This window comes from Pipra filicauda, unplaced genomic scaffold (genome assembly GCF_003945595.2).
Source record: "Pipra filicauda isolate LSUMZ 115617 unplaced genomic scaffold, ASM394559v2 scaffold44_size3831614_pilon, whole genome shotgun sequence".
NCBI classification, from domain to species: domain Eukaryota; kingdom Metazoa; phylum Chordata; class Aves; order Passeriformes; family Pipridae; genus Pipra; species Pipra filicauda.
Genome location: NW_024104587.1, coordinates 296,333 through 317,206, shown reverse-complemented (window position 1 = coordinate 317,206; position 20,874 = coordinate 296,333). Strand labels below are relative to the sequence as shown.

Sequence of the window (20,874 nt, the reverse complement as noted above, 5' to 3'; positions counted from 1 at the left end):
GTCCTGGTCTTCTCATCGAGACCATGCAAACTTACCCACTCTGAGCTACTGTGAGCAAAGCCCATTTCCTCCAATGAAACTTTTTATTAAGTACCATCCCTTGCTCCCATCATACATATCTCAGTGCTCGTTAGACATTAAACCCAGGATTGACGAAGGATGTTAGAGGAATTTCAGTAGGATTTGTCTATTAATTCCCTTTGCTACTTTTTAAACTCTTATGCTTAGAAAAATGCTGGCACACATGTTCTTCTCAACAGGTGGCCACTAATGAAATTATCCACCAGCTGCTTTCTCAGTAAAGCTCAGCTAATCTGGTAAGAGGAGCACATATCCCCAGAAAGGTACCACTGAGATGGTGGGGCTCAGAGCTGCTGTCACAGCTGATGGAGGTTGGAAGGTTGGAACAGGGGTGCATCCCTGGGTCCTCACTCCTCCATAAGCGCACACACAGCATCTCCCATCTCCCAGCCTGCATTTCCCACGTCTGAAGCAGAAGGAAAGGCACAGACACAGCAAAAGCCTGATCTGTGCATTTATGATACACCCCAGAAATAAGAACGAACAACCTCAAACAGATGAGGACTGATAGTTTCTTTATCCTCTAGGAGCCAATATTTACTAGAAACATTTCCCTCAGCCTACAACTTCTAGGAAGTTACAGCTTGATATCCTGACAGTTTTATTTGGTACCACAATGTGTTTTACCCCCTGTGCTTCAACAGCTGCAGCACAAGCACAAAGCCTGCAGTGCTCCTATTTGCTCAAAACACACGCAGGAGTGTGCACACCTATTTCCAGGCTCTCAATGTCTAAGTCTAAATTCAAATCTTCAGACCTGTAATAATTCAGGAAGGTACTGAGGTAGTTTTGTTGAGTCTGCTCTGAGTGTGATGGAGACATGAGGTTAATAACTGCAAGCTTCCACGCAGTTCCCCCAGCTCTGCACTAGCACAGGTTTGTGTATTTTGCATTGGTTTTATCCCTTCTTAATCAAGACAGCCGTATGTACCTTCTCAATAATTTAAACTGACAGAACTGTGCTGGATTCTGTATCAACCAAATGTCTTTATCAAGACAACATCTTTCAGTGGAAAGTTTCAAGGACTCCAGTGTGTACAGTGGAGCCATATCCGTGGGTAACGCATGTCCCATAGTTACTGTCGTACTAGACCAATAAAAGAAATCCAAATTCAGCCACCAACCTTCCATCTCCCACACCACTAACCAAAATGGGAAATGCTTGCTGCTCCCTCCTCTCTCCAGCCTCCTCCTGCCTTCCCCATTCACACCCCAAAAAAAGCCAGAAGCACTGCCTTCCCTCCTCCTCCACTGATCAAGACATGCCAGCACGCTTGGGAAATCATTAGCACAAATTCCAGCCAAGATTATCTATCCTTACAGAGCCTGCCCTACGGGCAAGTCTCCCTCCAGCCACTCCCAGCCTCTGCAGCTCCATGTAGATAAACAGACACTTACCATCAGCTACCAACAGCTTCACAAAGCATCTCCCCACCTTTATCCCTGCCCTGCAATGGCTGTGCTCCGTGGTAGAAGAGAGTGGAGTTCCCTCCTTCCCCACCTGTTCAGTAAGGGTGACATGAAGCATTAGGCTGTCAAATACACACCTGGACTGCTGCATCATCTCTCCCTCATCCTTCCACGTCCTCATTTCTTCTCATCTCCCAACTGCAAACTTCACAACATCTTTATATGTCATAACGCCCTGTAGATAGTGATGGTGCAAGGGCCATAAAATTTTCAGAAGACGCGCATGCCATAGAAGAGAGCTCGTAGGTTCCAAAGCACACGGGGCTTTGTATGCACATGCCAGCTCAGCACAGACATCTGAAAATAAAACACTTGGAAATGGCTCCTGGGAAAAGCACTCAAGAGCTGAGTTCAAGATTGAAGGTTCTCTGCTAAGAATGGAGGATGTTATAAGACCTGTAAGTTATCTTGAATTTGCACAAAAGCCTGATGGCTTTGAAAACCACAGAGGAGTAAAAACAAAAATGTAAAGGTAAAGCCTGATGCAGGAATAATGCATAGATTTTTACCAATGATTGGAAACCAGGATTCATCCTCAAGGCACAGTTTCAGGCACCATCCAGTTTCCCTGCCTGCATCCAGGAAGGCTTCCAAAGGTAGGTATCAAAGCAGAGCAACACAGCAACCAGGAATTTGAACTAATGTACCTTTTGCAAAAAGAGAGCTTACACAGCTTCCTGCAAACTGTCTCATAGTGAGTAAATAAATGCCAGATTTGTCTCATTCAAATAATAAAGTATTAAATTAAAAAAAGAGAGGCATCTGGCAGACATTCAAAGGCCCAGTAGCACACGTTAGCAAAAGACTCAACCAACAGTATTTAATAACACCTCTCCTCTTTTAGCAGAAAAGCAGAACCTCGTTCCTTTTTGGCAGATTAACACAAAGCCTGCCCATATGACTAGTCCCAAAACCACCATCTGAAACTCTGGCAAAGCTCTGGCAGGAGCAAACCCAAGTGAGATACTCTTTGCTGAAGCATCCCAGAACCCAACACAGATTTCAGCTCCTCTGTTGGGATGCACTTAAGAGATAGTGAGGTTTTTTTAGTGCAACCTGATCACAGTGAGTTCAGCAGAACTTAAATCAATGCCTTTCCCTATACATATCAAAAGCTAGGAAGGTTTCTTGCTTTACCCTTACAACTTCAGTTTTAATATGCCAGGACAGAATACATGTGCTTTGCTGATGAGGGGTTTTGGCACATGCTGACATCCCATTAACTCTGATATCATGTTAACAGACAGTAGCAGCCAAGAAACATTACTTGAAATCTTTAAACAGAAAGAATAAGCCCAAATCACTTCTAAATACACCAGCAGCATAATAAATTCAGATAGAAGAGAAACACAGTGAAGACAACATCTTTTGTTATCAGGAACTAACTAACAATATAAAAAAGGGGAAAAAAATCTAAAATCCAGCTGCCCTGAAGCAGCAGAGTGGAAAGGGATTTCTGCAGACATGCAGAAGTAAAAGGCTGTATCTAATTTCAATTTCTATCACAATCCTTTAGATCAAAGGAGATTGAGAGCAAACAGGAGATAGAAGAATTAAGACTCTTTAAATATAAATAAAGCATAAAACAAAACAAAACAAAAACCAGAAAGTAATAAAATTAAAGAATAGTTAAAACAGCTAAGAAAATTCTTACTGGAAAATTCAGCAATCTTTCCTCTCTTGGTCCCACACAGCGAGAGACAGACCAGAGTAGGAAACTCAGTAGAAGCACTCAGCAGCCCAAAAGGCATGAAGTCTCATTACCAGATGCTGATACCAATTTAATGCCAGGCTGAAAAACTTGTCAAGAAGGCAGAAGCTCTTTAAATCTGTAAAGAGTCTTCCCTTTATATACAAATATACCCACACAGCTTGTATTTGCTTTCCTGGCTGGTGTGCAGAAGAAATTAATAAACCTAACTTTAAATTTATAGTGAAAAATCAAAGGAAATATTTAGAAAAAAATTATTTAAGAGCCTAAATTATAGTGAAATCAAGAGGATGAAGCAGTTGGTCTATAAAAACAAATCATGCTGAACTACCTTCAATGCCTTATTTTCCCCTGATTGAATTACAAAATTAGTCAATGAAGACTGCAATATATTTGATGGTATCTCAGAAAAGAAAATTTCTTGAAAAATTAATTCAAACTGGCTTGGATATGAGCACTGTCATACTAATAACAGTAAATTTGATTTACAGGGCTCTTCTCTCCTAGTGCCAGTCTGGGTGGCGTAACTATGGCAAGGCTTTAAGCCAGTCCCTGTGGTGATGTGTGTCTGTTTAGGGGGTCAGGTGGGACCATGATAATTTCTGAAGTTACCACTCATATGGAGGCTCAATAACTGGACAGAGCTGGTTCCTTCTCACCAACTTGGTTACCTTCCCCTAAGTCAAGAGACATCAAAGGCACAAAGTCACACCAGGCAGTGCATCCCTTAGGCAGAAAACACGGGCAGAAGTAGGAAATCCAAGATGTAAACTTCAAAAATATTAAATAAAAACAAGTTTCAGTGATAAATCACCAATTTACTGGGAGGTAGAAACCTGGAAAACAGTTAACTTCCAGATGAGCTGGTCGTGATCCCAGACTGCAAATGAGTTATGAGCCTCTGAGGGAGCAGGACAGCAGGACCATGCTCTCCACAAGGAAGAAGTGTCCCCATCCAGCACCAGGGGAAGCAAACCTGGGGTAGTCCTCAACCCTTCTGGGTACAGGACCAGGAGCCTCCCACATGCCAAGGAACTTCAGCAAAGGGCAACAGCAAAAAAATGTGATGACAATGCTGAAGGACCGAGCTGGGATGAAAGAGGATTTGCATCCATGCCCTCGTTTAGCACTGTGGGAGGAAAGCCAACTGCAGTGGCCCTGGGGACAAACAGCCAGGAGTGTGGGGTGTAAATCATATAATGAATTAAGTTAAATAAACAGACTGGGCAATTCTCTGGCTGTAGCCTGCTCTGCCCCTGGGTCCAGGTCCAGAGCACCTTTGGTGACCAGCACAGAGCAGCACAGGGACCCTACACATGTCCTCCTGACAGCTCTCAGCAGCTGGTTTCCCACCTTTGCACCTCACCAGTGGAAAGGTGTCTGCCCTTTCCTGCTGCACCAGAGTTCCTCACCGGTTGCTCAGGCCTGCTGCAGCATTCCACTGCCCTGTTCTCAGGGATGGGATGGGAATTTACCCAAAACCCAACTGAAAAAAAGTTAGAGAAATTGATTAAGAAATCAATGAGAATAAATATTGATCCTAGACCACTGTTGCCTCAAAATTATGATTTCCTTTCACATCATTCCTACGAGCACTTTGGATAAAGCCACGCTTTGCTTTTTGTACAGACCATGCACCTGCTGACTGAGGCAAACTCAGCTCCGCTTTTCTCTTCCCAAAGAAGGAGCCCACTAGAAGCACCACAGCCCCTCAGTCGGACCTAGGAGCATGCCTGGATGCCAGAAGAAGGTGCCAAGAGACTCCCAAGCAAGGAGTGAGCAGATCTGGCCAGCAGCTCCTGCATTGTTCCACGGCCTGGGAGGAGGAGGAGAATCTGCAGCGTCAATTCACATCTTTGTGCTGCACAGTGAGAAATGTGTCTCAGCCCAAGGGCAGCCGTGCCTTTACCTGCCTCCCTGAGTGCCGGCTCCACTTAGTGTAATGATTATTAAGCCCTGTCAGCAGATATGAAACCAATGGACGCAGCTCCACAGGCAAGTGCTTCGAGAGCCGCCGAGACACCCCTGCTCGCAGGTTTTCATTATCCATCTGGAAAATTGTGGATGTCACAAGAGTTTTCAGAGCATTCAGATGAAATTGTCTTGTCAGCAACAAAAAGGCCAGCTCTCCCCTGCCCCAATCCCAGCAGCTGTCTCAGCACCACAGGCTCCCACATGAGCATTTCATCAGGACACTGATGCCGTCAGTGCCGGGGACCCTCACTGGCACACTGCCCACCCTGGAGCTACTGCAGCACCAGCATCTCAGCCCATGCCATGTGAACCTTACAATAAAACAAAAAGAGGGTGAAGGAAAACAATGTTTTTCCCCTCACACTAATTCACAGCCTCTTGTCTGACTCTTGACTGCATTAGGCTGGGAAGAGCCTGCAGTTTGCTGGGGAGGATGAAGCATGCACTGGGACAGAGAGAAGGTGGAGATGCAGGTTAAACAGCATCAGCTCCTCTTATAGCTTGTTCAGGTGGAATGAGAAGAGAGCCAAATAGTTGTTAATCCAAAATCAAAGCAGACATATATCCCTTTTCTTTGCTGTAATTGTATGGTTTTTCATTTTCTGCAGCTTTTGAAGCTGTGCATTGCTTTGGTTTGAGTGGCATCGAAGGCAGATGCGGCAAAGCCACCTGGCCAGAGATCATGCTTCTCAATGGGCATCTCATCGAAAATGGCTTTTTCCTATTTTTGGTAGGGAAAACCCCTTGCTGGTCACAAAGTGAGGTCTTTCAGCAAGTTCAGAGGGCAGCCAGCAGAGCCACAAAACCTCCTCCACACCAGGGTGCATGAGATGCAGGGCTGCAGTGTAAGGGTCCTGATGTGAAACAGTCCCTTCCAGAAGAGGCTGGTAACTCCTGCAGATGCTGGGCCAAGGCAAAAACAGTGAAGAAAAGCTTTTCTGGAGCTACCAGGTTCCAGCAGATACAGGGAGCAAAGAGGCCATGAGACACAGATGATGTCCATGAACACAAGCTCCATGTTCTTCTCACACCACAAGCCTGAGCAGGGGGAGATCCCGCAAAAGATTCAGGGCCTGAATGTGAATCAGAGCACATTGATGGCTGATGACTGGGTTGGGATGAGTTTTTGTGGGTGCACTGGATGTTGTTCCCAGCTTGGTGCCCCTCAATGCACCCTGATGGCAGCTATGTCTCACACACAGAGCCCAAAGGGAGACCTGTGGAGAAAGGCAACCAGATCTCCTAAGTCCTTTTCCTGAACCACAAGCTGAGTTCAGGGTAAAAGAGTATCCCCTCTATTCTCCCCCATTATCCAAGGCCACAGCACAAACTGAAGACCACTGTCCCAAATAGAAACAGCATTATAACCCTGCTCCTCAGACAAAAAAATATAAGAATCCAAATGTGATTTATTCCTCCTGTACACAAAATACTACCCAGCTGCTTTTGTGTACAGGCATTATCTTCTAGTCCATTGATTTTTAATAGCATGGTTGTAGATTGAAATTAGATGCCTGAGCATCCCACTTTCATCAACAGATGCTAAATACTGGTGCTGCTGATGGAGATTTTTGGAACTGTCTTGGACACAGACAGGCTCGTTACTGCACCACAAGAAATAGAAGCTGGAGGTGGAACAAGCCCATTAGATCATCAGATGCTCCAGTGCTCTCTACAATTTGCTTCTTCAGTGATTTCACCAGTCGAAACTTGAACAGCCCAGGTGACAGCTCTCATCCATTCCCTTGAGAGGTTATTCTGCTGCTTCCAAATTTCTAGGCACTCCTTCAGGTACATTCAACCCAGGTTCAAAACCAAGCAGCACCATTCTCTTTCTTCTCTCCGTTTGCCTTCACAGCTCCCAAATGTTTCCGTTACCAATCCTGCCATTTACATTGCAGTCACCTGTCCCTTAACAAAGCACAAAGTTCTCCTGCTCCAGCACTGAAGGACAGAGTGACAGATCTCTGCATCCCTGGCTAAACACCACGTAAATGAATGACAGTGCTACAGCAAGTCACGAGGAGGAAGAGGTGATAAACTCACCAGGGACATCCTCCCAGAGGACCATTTATCAGCATTAGCAGTAGAAAAATCTCTGTCAAAAAATAATTGGATAGCTGCAGTACAGAGAAACTACAATTAAAATATTAATTAAAGCCCTTTGCTTCTTCCCACACTGCCCTGCACCTTATTAAAGCCACATCAAAGGTGACATTTAGTTGTCTTGTTATTGGTTGCCTTCAGAGAAGCCCAAGAGAGTGCACAGGACACAAGGCCTGAAGAGATGGTGGGTCTTCATCGGAGTAGTCATACTGTTTAAAAATAAATAGCTTATCCTGTTGCTGTATGTGGTTCCTGTTCTGGAGACCAACAGAACTGTTCTGGCTCTATGCTGTCATTCCAGCATTTCTCACTAAAACAAAGTCACGTGAAGACAGACAGATACCACCAGAACAAGCAGCAAACAGAGGCTGGAGCCACAGAGGCAAGGAATGGGCAGGCAGGAGCATCACTGCTGTGTAGAGGAGCCCCCTGAGGATTAGCACCTTCTGCATGGACCTGGGGAGGCTGTTGAGGTGACTGAGCCTGGGCAGTCCCACAGCTGTGACAAAGATGGATGCAAGAAGTTGTATGAGGAATTCAGGCGATTCAGTTGCTTCTGAATGGCAAGTGGTGAATGACATCTTCCCAACCCTGCAGTCTGAGGGAAGCAGCCATGGCTCATTCTCACCCTCTCCCTCCTCCAGGTTGTGCCCAGCACGTAAAGAAGCCACCATGGTGCTACAGGCAGCAGTGTCCCCAGCAATGCCATTCATTAATGCTACGCTGGTAGAAAAGCTGATGCTCTGAGCCCAGAACAAGGACAGCTTCAAAAAAAAAAAAAAAAAAAAAAAAAAGACAACCCTATTAAAAAATTAAATAAATGAATGTCAACCTCTTTCCAACACCTCAGCTGGGAGTTCACATGACGCAGAGTCACAGGTAAGACGAGGGTCACTCTCACAGCTTTTGACACCACAACGTGAGAAGCAATTGTGAAAGTCAGTGATGAGACACCTGCTAAGGCTGAACTGCCCCGGGCAAACATCATCTGTGCTGTGCAGCCCCCTCGGGGCAAGGAGTGCACCCAGGGTCGAGCACCCACCTGGGAACTGGAGCAAACATAAGCGCCTGTGAGTGAAGGAGGTCACACATGGGGAGGGAATGCCTGCAGGAACATGGCATGAAGGAGGCTTGGGACTTCTAGGGTCACCTGAAAACTACTGATCTGCCTTTTTTTTTTTTTTAAAACTCCTTTTAGTAGTTGCCTAAAATAGACACCTGGGTTTTGCAAAAGCCACTGGAATAAATAATGGCTGGTCAGTGCACTTTATATTTCCTTTATAAGTAACCTATTAATACTTCTGGGAGTGGGAAAATGTTTTATTTCTAGATCTTAATAAATCCTGACCTTGTGCTAGCCAATTCTTTTTCAGGGTCATTTGGTGCATCTCTTCAGCCAAGGATGGCTCCCTGCTCCTTCAGACAGCAACAAGCAACAGCATCTCCCCATCTTTTCAAGCCTTCACCTGAGCAATACCACCTGGGACCAAAGGACAAGGGATGTGATCATTTAACTGCTGGAATGAGAGCAGATCTGCCTTTGCAGAGAGGGGAAGCAGAGGCAGAAGTCTTGTCACAGCACTTCAGGGGACAGATGGGATCTTAAAGGTTTGCCAGGGAACCCAAGGCTTCATAGCAGCTTTCCCTTGCTGCCACCATACCAGTTACAGACTGCATGGTGTAGCAGAGGGCAAGGTACTTATCACAGAATCATTAAGGTTGCAAAAAACCCCTAAGATCATTGAGTCCAACCATTAACCTAACACTGCTGGCTCTACCTAAACCATGTCCCTAAGTGCCACATCTACATGCTTTTTGAATGCTTACAGGGATGGTGATTCCACCACTTCCTTGGACAGCCAGTTCCAATGCATGACCACCATGTCAGGGAAGAAATTTTTTCTAATACCCAATCTAAACCATGTCCTCTTGTCCTATTTCTTGTTACCTGAGAGAAGGGACTGAGCCTCCCCTGTCTACAACCTACTTTCAGGTAGTTGTAGAAAGCGATATTCATCAGTGCTTTATCACCTTGAAGGCATTAAATAAATAAATATAAAAATAGCACAGCTTGCACTTCAGCAGAGTATAAACAGGTATTTATAGAAGGAAGCCCCACTGAAACCACATGCCCTTTCAATCCACTTCCCAGGCAAATAAACCCAAGTAATATCGAGGACTAGAAGTACATCAAGGGTATTTTCAAACAAACAGAAGGACACCAGCAAGGAGAAGCCCTGAGCTCCATCAGTCCCACGCAGTCACTCTGCTCGGGCGTTTCAGGGGGCTCAGCCCCTCAGCACTGCTGAGCCCTGTGCATCACACTCCCGGGCTCAAAGAACACAACAGCAATGAGTTCCCATTTCCAGGTCATTAATATGGTGAACCATACATCCTGGAGTCCCCATGATTAGCCGTGGCTACTAATGCATGGCTGCTTCTCTCCCGTAGCCGTGCCAGATTGATAGTACTTTGCTCTTTCTTCCTGCTCCTGGTACATGGCAAGCTCCCAGGAGGAAGGAATGAAAGAGCCCTGATCACAGATTTCTTCTGAGCAAATAACCCTTACTGTGCACGTTCTCCAACTTGCAGAGGGGTTTGTTCACGCCCATAAAACTGCAAACAAATAATTGGGGGGGAAATAAAATCAGTGTATGATTATAGCCAAGTTTAGCCAAGGCAACATAGGACAGAATTAAGCCTCATCCGAAAGCAGGTCAGGGCTCCCATATATTATTTTTTGCCCCTTAAAGCTGGAGTGATAATTGCATGATGAAGGAGAAAAAACAAAACAAAACAAAAAACAAATCAGCAAAAGCAAAAAGACAGGCACCCAAGATATCTTTGCATGAGTTGGTCCTCTTGAATCAGAACTCTGGAATTGTTCTGCAATCGACTCAGCGGACAGTTGCCATCTGTTTATGGAAAAAAATGTTAATAACCCCCAATCAAAATCAAATGGGCAACTGCTTTAAGTACTTTTTAACTAACACTAAATTACAATGGAACAGCTCTGCAAGTACTTCTGAAATCCACAGGCACATCAGCAGTGCCAGCACTTTGATCAGGGCTGTTAGAGCAAATATCAAATGAACTGATAGCGATGTGATTTCTCAAACATTACAGAAATCATGGGCAGTGTTTATTTACTGTTCGTTCATTTCTCCCCCACCTCCTTGCTGTTTGTGCCTATTCAGAAACAAAACATAAATATATAAATGTGTACAGATGTACACAGTACCCACCACAGCAGACCCCATGAAAGCTTTATCCCCTGTGTTTTGTTTTTCTGTCCAAGGCAGAAATTCCATATGAATTCTCTGATGCCCAGAGAGGCTTAAGGCACTTTTGTTGGTGCAGCATCACCTGAGTTGTCATTCTGTTTAGCTCCCTTATTTCCATGATGCCTGAAAAGGCATCTCCAATTCTCTTTCCTCCCCTCTGGCTGAAACACAGATCCAAAAGCTGCAGCACAAAGAGGGAAAATCCAGGCAGGTAGAGCTGTACACACATGCCTGCATGTGCGCAAAGAGGCAGCATAATCACATGCCTTATTTCTTTAGGAAATCAGATTAAAAATCAATTGACCCTTTGCCAGCTGTAACCAAGTCTGAACCATTAGCTGGTGCTGGCTCCACCCGAGGAAGAAAACCTCTTTTGGAGAATGCAAGTAGTTTTTAATCTCAGAGCCTGGAAAGCAGTTCATCTCAACAAAACGACAAGTGCTCTTGTCTCTGGATTTTCTCTAGCACCTTTCTCTGCATATCTCAGCTAACTCAATTTGTTTTTTATTGAAGTTGTGCAGCAGCAGGAATACATCACACATATATGCACGAGCACACGTTCTTTATCCCGAGGCACTTGCAAATATAACAGAAAACAAGTAAAAGGAGAATATATTGAGCCCCTCAACCTCAGCATTTACACTGCCTCCATAGCTGTGCCATCCAAATGTTCTGTATGTCACAGAATTTTTCTGTGCCATTGTTGTTCTTTTATGAAATCTAATTTTTGTTAGTCCCGGGACTTGCATGTGGCTTTTTTATTATATCACAAAATTTCATTTCCTGTCATCTGCTGGGATTAAACTTTGATTGGAAGACACAGTTTACAAGACTTGTAGTGACAAGCCTGACCCTAGAAGGTGAGTTGTAAATCCCTTCACGTTGGGTGGGCAGTCAGGGAACGTGGGACACCGAGACTAGAGTTGGAGCAAGCAGCAACTGAGAGCAGGATTTCAGGCTCCTTACTCCTGCAGTATAACCCACCAGAAAAAAAAAATATTCCCCTGAGACACGCAGTAAACCAAAGGATTCCGACTCCCAATTTCTTGTTTGGCAATACCCTTTTCTTTTTCCTACAATAATAAAAGGCTTTAAAAAGCATCTCATCCCCCCTTCAGAATACCTCACCCTTCAGCAAGCGGCTGCAGTCCATTTCTGCAACTTCAATGTGTCTCAGTTTTAACGTTCACTTTTCCCAGTGGTTTTCCCTCCACTGCCTCTATGTTGCCCATGTAACACCACTTTTCACAAAAAGGAGCTTTGTTTGCCATTTCCCTGCCGCCTCCACCAGCCCAGCTCCAGCCATCTCCCAGCTCCCCCCAGCTGCCTCAGCCCACCCCCGTTCCCTCCCAGCTACGGGAGCCAAAGCCAACAGGCAGCCAGAGAGGGGATCTGACCTCCGCCGTTCCGTGTTAATGAATGCCCTCTCCGGGGGGAGCAGGGGAAGGCGAGGAGGGTGGCGCAGAGCCAGCCTCCGCAGGCTCAGCTGAGGAGCACAGCGCGTCAGAGCCCCTTTCAAAGGAGCTTTTGTTGGTGCCACCGCTCCAGCCCGTCGTCGGCACACTTGGCACCGCAGGCTTTCCCACCGCTTGGCCACTGCTGGATCAGTAACTGGGTCGTAGGCAGAGCGGTGGCTCTGACAGGTCTCTGGTGCAACATTTTGAGGGTGTGCTACCAGGCAGAAGAGGACAAATATGGACACACCGTCCTCTCATAGTCCTCCCCCAGTTGTTGTGCCTCAAGACACAACAACTTTCTTTACAGCAAAGGCAACTGGGATGTTGGACACTTGGCAGCCCATTAGTCTGGTTCTAAGGCTGGTGGGCAACCCAGCAGGCTAGCCCAAGGGGCCTTCCCAACTCAACGTGACATCCAACCTTGTCAGTCCAAGTTCACTTCTCTCTAGGAAATAAACCATCTGCTTAACACTAGGAGAAAACAGAAGGAAAAAGATGTTCTCAGAAAGACTCATGAGGTGCTGTGGGTAACGTGTCCAACACGAGTACACAGTGTTCTGCATCCGTGACAAAAAGCAACAGGAAAAACCTGCTCCTGCAGGCCTGCCAAGCTGGGATTTCAACAACAAGTGGCAACATATCAGCTGGCGGTGAACAGCTCCTGAATCAGGCAATGATGCACTTTCCCAAAAAGACTCAGGGTCTGGATTTTTTTTTTTTTCTCCTTAGTAAATGATAACATGCTGGTTGCCATAAAGGACAGCTCCTGCCCAAGAACTGACTGATAATGAGGGACTCTGAGGAAAGCCTGATGTAAAAAAGGAGACACAGGCAAAGCCTGGCGATATAGCAGCTGACAATGATGTTAGGGCTAAAGAAAATAGTGAAGGTAGAAGAGATGCTGGGGGAAAACAGGAGGCTCAGAGTAAGTAAGATCATGTGCTAGGGAGACTGTCCACAGGGCTCGAGCATTCTCAACTTCCAACAGGGAGCAGAGTTTGGGTAGTGTGAGTAGGCTGTTCGTGGTGGTGCCTATGACATTTGTAACTCATTAAAGAGTTATCTCCCTCTTTTTTAAAGATGCATTTAGCTTCTGTCAACGCCATCTCTCCAAGCAATGTCAATAAAACTTGTAGAAACTTTGCAAGGTTGTGGTTTCATATCAGAATTGGAAGAAACACCAAATAATGAGGAGAAAAGCAGGCTTTTCTGGTTAAACAATTTTGCCTCCCAGAAATCATACACACAAGGGCCCATCACAGCACCCCTCTGGTTTCTGGGAATGCAAAATATCCACTGACATGCTTATCCAAACACCTCTAAACACATACACACATCTGTTCACCAAGACTCATTACTCACATCAGGCTCACTTCACTCCTCTTTGATTCTTCCATTAGGGTCAGATGTTACTTTTCCTTTTTATATTTGTCTCTCTAAGCTCCATCAGTGGCCTAAGCACTTCCAAAGTGTTCTGACAAATCCCTCCAGAAGGCACGTAACATCATCCCAGTTTTACAGATGGGGAAATTAAAGCAGAGACAGAGGTTAAGAGAGCTAATTGCCTATGGACACTGAGTCAGTAGAAGAGCTGGGAATTGATCCCAGGAACCATGTCTTCCACTCCTCTACTCCACCCACTAGTCAGTACACCCCACCAGATGGTTCTTATCATTGGACATATGGACTAAATATTGCTAAATTGGTGTAGAGGATTCACTACTTAATTAAATGTCCTGTCTTCTATCTCCATAGGATGCATAGGAGAAACTCCAGCCAGAATCCCATCTGGAGCCACTCAGGAAATGTCTACATAAAGCAAACAAAGCCCTGGGCAAGCACAAGGAACATTCCCAAACCTACCAACCTGCCCTGCAGCGCAGACTACAGCAAGGGCAGGAAACAGGCTCTGACTCGGGAGCCTTGGGAGAAGCTCATGTTTGTCAAAGCCTGGCTTCGAACAGTGTACGCATGAGCCACCAATTAGGCTGGGAATTACTTTGTCATGTGAAGGCTCTTCCTCCAGCCTTCACTGGGCACCACCAACGCTGCCCAACTGGAGATACCAGCAGAGTCACAGAAAGCAGATGGCACAGAATCATCCAGTTCTGGCATTAGCTCTGTCACATCACAGAGCTGGTGTCGGTAGGATGGAGAGACCAGTTCTGCCTGGCAAATATCAGATGCCTTCTCACTTTCCAGTCACTATCAAGGACACTTGAATAAGTTTTTGAAGTCATTATTCACAACACAGAGAAGGAAACCTTTCATCAGAGAGGCAGCAGAAAGAGACCTTCCACACCACTGCCTTCCCAGTATGGACATTGCAAACTGACAGCAGTGTCTCTGTCCCCACTCACAGACAGTCACAGAGTGGATGCACTTGCCTTTTCAACAGAACCCAGAACAATTTCATATCCTTCTGTCCCCCCTTCACACACTGTGCTCTGGAGCCAGCGCAGGGGAAGCCCATGCACCACCACGTCCACAAAACAGGTTTCATCCAAGAGCATGCTGCCCTGAGTACAACTCTCTCAACACGTGGCTGGAGTGAGCAGGCTCAAAGCTCTTCTGGGCAGCCTGTAGATGCAGTTATGTACTGATAAGGAACACACGTGCACACTTCTGCCCGCAGAAGCACATACAGGTGAGAACTGCCAGCCCGCTTATCTCCGTCACTCTCTCAACAAACTGAAGAGGGCTACGTTCTGTTTAGGAGGCTTTGCACCAGCATGGGCAATGTAGGAATGAAACCACAACACCTTTCCACGTGTGCTATAAGAGCCGGGCAATCCTGGAAGGTGCCTCCTGCTAGAGGAAAGTGACTGCACCTACCTTTCATCCCAAACTTGGACCGCCGGCCATACTTGTTGATCATAATAAAGAGGACGACCAAGAGGACACAAGCAAAAGCTGCCAGCCCAACCGCTATGGAAACCTGGAAGGAAAAAGCCTTAGAGTCAAGAGAGAGGAATTTAGGAGTCTAAACTGGAAATACAGCACCTCCTTGCCCACTTAACCTTTCTGTAGGCTCATACCATCTGCTGCAGCTCTGTGGATATCAGCTATGGAGGAAAATACAAGCTAAACCAGAGGGCTCTGGCACAGCTTGGAAGGATCACAGGCTGTTTTCAGGACTGGGAGGTCTGGGATCTTCCCATCAGTGACACTGTTCGGCAGCAGTTCTCCCCAGACCCTCCATCCATATATCTGCAGGGAAGAAGGATCTCTGCTCCAATGCCTGCGCTCACCTCCGTTTCTGACATCAGCACTGTGCCATGACCTTACAACACCAAAGCTATACAAACCTCAGCTGGGAACACACAGGAGCAGCAGAAAATTCTTTAGAAAGAGTAATTCTGTCTCCATCCAAACGTCCTTCAGGACAAAGAGTGAGGAAAAATAACATACCACAGAAAGAAAATAGAAAAAATTAAGTAGAACTGAGTTTTTTTCCCCCTAAAACATCTGGGTTTCCAAAAGCCTCTAATGGTTCCCTATTTATTGTAATTTTTAGTAGTAAATATTGATACTACAGCATTGTCCAAGTCCTTCCCTGGAACTGCGATTCCACTGTGGCAGTGTGCAAGCAGAGGAAAGAAAACCTCCTTGCCCTAAAGGGTTTACAATCCCAGGCTTATTTTAATATTTATGAATATTTATTCCTTCAAGTCTTTGCTCAAGATACTTTTATTGCATTGATATAAACAACAATTTCTCTGGCATTTGTCCAATTGTTCTGTACTGGGTCTTGTGATGCATTTAGACTTTGCTTCCTTTTACAAAACTGCATTCTGCTATAATAGAAAATACATCATTTAACCAAGAAAAAGTAATTTCATTTTGCAACCCTTTCCCCGTTCTCGGTACATTTGTTATGATATTTTTAAATTTTTATTTTAGCACACTCTATTTTCATCCCCAGCTTGTTTTCTGTGTTTTATATTTAATAATCAGTGCACATTATTACTCCAGCCTTACTGTTCAAAGCTTTCTCTTCAGCTGGATGAGAATTGAAACCACTGTGGACTGAGTTTTGTTTGTTCTGGTGGGTTTCAGTATCTTAAAACTTTCACATAATTAGAACAATTGTGTAACATGCTAATTTTTCTTTTTCTACCTGGATTCTGCAGAAGAAAGACACTGTTCAGATCTGATAAGCCCTAGGCTTTCTTTCCTTTTTCATTTTAGGCATGCCCTGCACAGCAGGAGGGAGGGCAAACAGGCATTGACAGAACTGAACCAAGCTAAATTTGAGTCCATCACCCTGCAAAACTTAACAGATCAATAACAGTGTGAAACACATGATTGCCTGTTTGTTTGTTCTCTGGGTGCTACTTTTTTAGAGTGAGAATTTCTGACCCTGCCAGCAGCGACTTCATAGGATGCCTTGTTTTCAAAGAGCTCCCAGGTCCCAACTGCAGACCCAAGAGGATCAGATGGTTCATGTCAGTATTTTACCTGTCTGACACACAAGCCACAGAATCCTTCTGATTGCTGCCTTGAGTCATAAAGGAGGAGATTTTCCTTGCAAACACTCAAAACAGCAGAGGAGTACAAATATTGAGTCATCAATTACAAGGAATGCATGCAAAACAGTTCTGCAGAGCAGAGACCAGGACTCACCCCAAAAGTGTCCTCTTCTGGTTTGTGGGTCACAGTGATCGGTGGGGTGGGACTCACTTCATAATCCCCGACTGAAACCAAAACACCAAAGACAGAAGATTCAGTGTGGCTCCCAGTGGACTCCCAAGGCACCCAGCACATTCCAATGGCCCAAACTAACGAGATCCAGTTCACCCCTAAAAGAGGCTGCAGCTTTCTATTTCAGAAGGCACAAATCAACCATGAGCGAGTTCCTTGTGCACATCAGCAGAGAAAACACAGACCAGCACTATGCTGATGTCACTCCAGACTTACAAATGGGAAACATGTGGGAGCCTTGTGTTTCAGAGTGGGTACCCTCCACTCTTGAGCCATCTCCTAGTTTTCAAATATCTACTGGGCTAAGTAGGATTAAAACACAAGTGCCTTCAGCAGAACTTGATCAGAAGAAACAGTAACTTGGATGCTTTTTTGGAATTTTTTTGGGGTTGTTTTTTTTGGGGAGATGTGGGAAGGATGTCTTGTGGAAACACTACAGAATTTGATTCCTGTTTCTCGTCCCAGTCCACCCTAGAAAGATGTCACTGGGGACTGGCCAGCCTGCATCTAGTTAAGACCCCCTTTGCTACATCACAACCAACCACCATTTCCTTTACAGGACCTTCTTCAGGACATTACTAGATGGAAATTAACATCTCCTGGTCTCTAGAGATGACTCAGTTCATCAAAAGCTCCCCAGACACCTTGCTCATTCATGGGGAAGGCAGGGCTTTGTGCAACCTCCACGAAACTGCTTCTGGCTTCCTGATTTTTCCTCCAGGAATATGTAAATCACAGAGGAGCAGGAGAAAACCACAGAAACAAACCAGCCACAGTATGTAAAAGGTAAGGAGACACTTACTTGAGACAAAGTTGTCTGTACTCTCTGTGAAAAGGACAAAGAGAGAAGCAACACAGTCAGCAGCACAGCAAAAGGAGAGGGGTCTCATTCCCAACCCATCTCAGACACATTTCACCACCCCAAAGAGCCCAGGAAACCAACTTTTCGTATTTTTTCCTCTTGGGCAACTGTAACTTGAAACTGCAGTGTACGTGCCAGCAGGACATGCTGGAGGTCAGGATGGAAAGCCCTGGGCTGAAAGAGCAGGGGAAGGATACTACTGTGAGGCCAACAAGGAGAACAAGTGGCAGCACACTAACCACTCTTTTGAACGACTGTTAAACAACCCTGCTTTCAGCAGGCGAGCAAAGCTCAACAGACACACAGGGCTGGGCAGGATGGAGGTGGAGGGGAGAGAAGCAGATTTTGCCTTACATGGCAGTGTTCACCCAAGGACAAAGTCCTACAAGGATCAACTCCCATGGAGGAGAGCCCAGCTTGGGGCAGGGGTTTAGAGGAGACGTCCTCTGACCTCCTTTTCATGAACTGTTCATAGCAGCTAACAGCATCTGAACGGGACAAGGAAGCTGTGGCTGTCCTAGAGATGCCTCTTGCCCGAGACAACCATGCCAGTCCCTGCTGTCAGCCTCTTGACTGCTCCAGTCTATTCAGGAAAGCTCCTTCAGCTCCAAAGGTGGTCAAGGCCCCAGACAATAAGGTCTAAAGTCCTCGGTGACACTCAGTTTACACAGTGTGAGAATAACGTCAGCTTTCAATTCACTCGCCCGTGTAAGAAACTGAGCCCGATATTAACTGGAGTTTACACAGCTTTGCTGGCAGAGGGCTCCTGCAAGGATGCTGAAATGTTCATGCTGAAGCATTGGGTGAGTTTTGGAAGGGAAGCATAAAACAATCCTTGGGTGACAAACACAGCTTTCCAAACCAAGGGAAAAAACCTGAAAAATATTTTTGTTTCAAGTTGAGCAGAAGTGTAACTTTCCTTGGCTTTTTCTAGCAAGAGGGGGGAAAAAAAAAAGGAAGAAATATTTTATTTGGAGACCTTTTTTTCCTATTAAGGCAGACAGAGTCTAGTCATAAAATTCTTGCTACTTCTACATTTTCTTCTTTCCATTTTTTCCTCTCTTGGACTAAGCAAATTCAACAGAAATCCACAAAAAGGGTTTCTTTGGTCTTTTTTTCCAGTAAACACTATTTTTCAAAGTATAAAAAAATAACCAAGAAACTTCAGCCAGCTTGAGTTCTGTGGGAAGTTCCCAAAGTACTGAACACTCATCACAGGTACACTGACCTTTGTGGATTAAATAGGGAGATGGTAGCCTATGGCAGAGATACCAATGACAACATGCAACAAGATTTTTACAGGATATGACACAAATCTGTTCTGGGAGCCACTGCCCTTTCTCCTACATACCCAACATCAGAGAGAAGGGGGATATGACATGCAGCATATATCTCCCAGCTTCCACCCAGCTTCTAACAGTACCTTGCTCCTCTTGGCCTGGAAAACTTCAGTGTGGCATGGTACCAGCAAGAGGTTTTCAACTAGGGGGTTCTAAAATACGTGGTCACAGATCATTTTCTATGCTGATAGAAAGTCTTCCAGGCACTACACTTTCATTAATTAATTAAGACTAATAACCTTATCCTGGGTACTGACAACAAAGTCCTTGCACATTAGAATTGCCGTGGGCAATGAGGGCTTCAGTGAATCACACTGGGGAACCTTCAATGTGTGGCATTTTCTGAAGGAATCTACCTTCAAATGGGAAATTATAAACGTCAACTGCATTGAGTGTATATGTCAGCTGTGGTAGTGGACAAAGCAACAAGCTTCAAGGAAAGTAAATTACATCCTGCATTGTGCTGACAGGGGCTGCCAGGGTGAGGAATGGCTTGGGACTTTGGATCAGAAGAAATAAAAGAAATGGGTCAGCTCCTGCTGAGAGACGGTTCAGGGGCAGTAAGCACTCCACACCAACAGTACACACAAGGCATGGGTGAAGATGCACTCACAAGAGCAGTATTTTACATTCATTTCACATAATCCCATTCTCCCAGAGCCCCTAGCATGAGATGGTCTTCAAACATCACTGTGGTTTCCCACATCACAGCATAGCTCAGATCCATTTCCAAAATCAGCTCTCCAGAACAGCATATCTGCCTCTCTTTTCTGGATATCCAGCATCTACTTAAGAGCTGTTCCCATTTTACAGATGGGGAAATTGAGTCACAAAGGTGGGACCTGAGAGAGCTGAGACTGCAAACCTGTCTGCTTCTCCTCACCCACCTACATTTGATAAGCTGCTCTTCTGCCCTGACAGAAGGAAACATAAATAGGTCAGATATTCAAACAGGGCAGCATCCTTGAAGTCAGAATACAAATTTTCCACTCCCATCCATATCAGCTCATTTGTTCAATTGTCAGATCTTCAAGGCAGAGATTTGGGTTTGCATTTATGATATTTGACCTGCGGGAAAACTCTGTGTACATATATGGTGTGATATAAATAATAAATGAGAGTACCGTTGGTATTTTTCTATATTTAGCAAACGCCCTATTTTGCTGGATTTTCTTGGGCTGCAGGGGCCAATTTAGAGCTGCCACTTTCTCATGGCATCATTCCTGAAGGCAGCACAGATCTTAACTCCATGATGGCCAGTGTGGCATTGCAACATCAGAGAGCAGACCAAGACACTCCTATAAAAAGCAGACAGGCCACCACAGAAGTCTCTGCTGCACTCCCAAGAGCTGGATCTTTATGTCCTCAAATGCTTTTTATTTTTTTTATTTTTTTTTTTTTGCAGCTAAGCTCTGAGTCACCAGGAAGTACAACAGGGAATTCCAAGCAATCAGTTAAGAAATGCCAGCAAACTGATGCAAAGTGACTAATTGAGCCGTTGCATCTTTTGTAGACCTGTCATCCTGGAATTGCACATACCGCATTCAGAAAGAAAACAATCCTGACACTGCTACATCCAGCTTTAATCATTTCACAAATGCAAGCTAGAAGTAAAAAAATGGAAGAGCTGCATCACTTCAAAGGGCTTTACTTTCTATACCTTATAACTATCATGTAGCAGAATACTTTCAAAAAACTTGAGCAACCTCTTTGGGACACCCAAGAGGACATCCAAAATAACTGGCCAAACTTACATCCTATTCCCACTGAAATTCCTAAAGATCTTTAAAATAAATAAATAAATAAATACACTGCAGAATATATTACAAAAACAAATTTATCTAAACCAGTCAGTATCTCTCCCAGCATTAAAGAGTTGATATGA

At 45.0% G+C, this 20,874-nt stretch overlaps 1 protein-coding gene across 3 annotated transcripts in view; it reads right to left on the bottom strand.

Annotated features, from left to right (window-relative positions):
- Positions 1–20,874, bottom strand: part of NTRK3 (neurotrophic receptor tyrosine kinase 3) — a 218,187-nt gene that overhangs the window by 130,803 nt on the left and 66,510 nt on the right. For all 3 annotated transcript variants that reach the window (XM_039385919.1, XM_027711971.2, XM_027711972.2), the window contains 3 exons: positions 17,590–17,613; positions 16,710–16,780; positions 14,919–15,021 (listed from right to left, as the gene is read on the bottom strand). In XM_039385919.1, the coding sequence (XP_039241853.1) occupies positions 14,919–15,021; positions 16,710–16,780; positions 17,590–17,613 (198 nt within the window). The remainder of the gene's footprint in view (positions 1–14,918; positions 15,022–16,709; positions 16,781–17,589; positions 17,614–20,874) is intronic.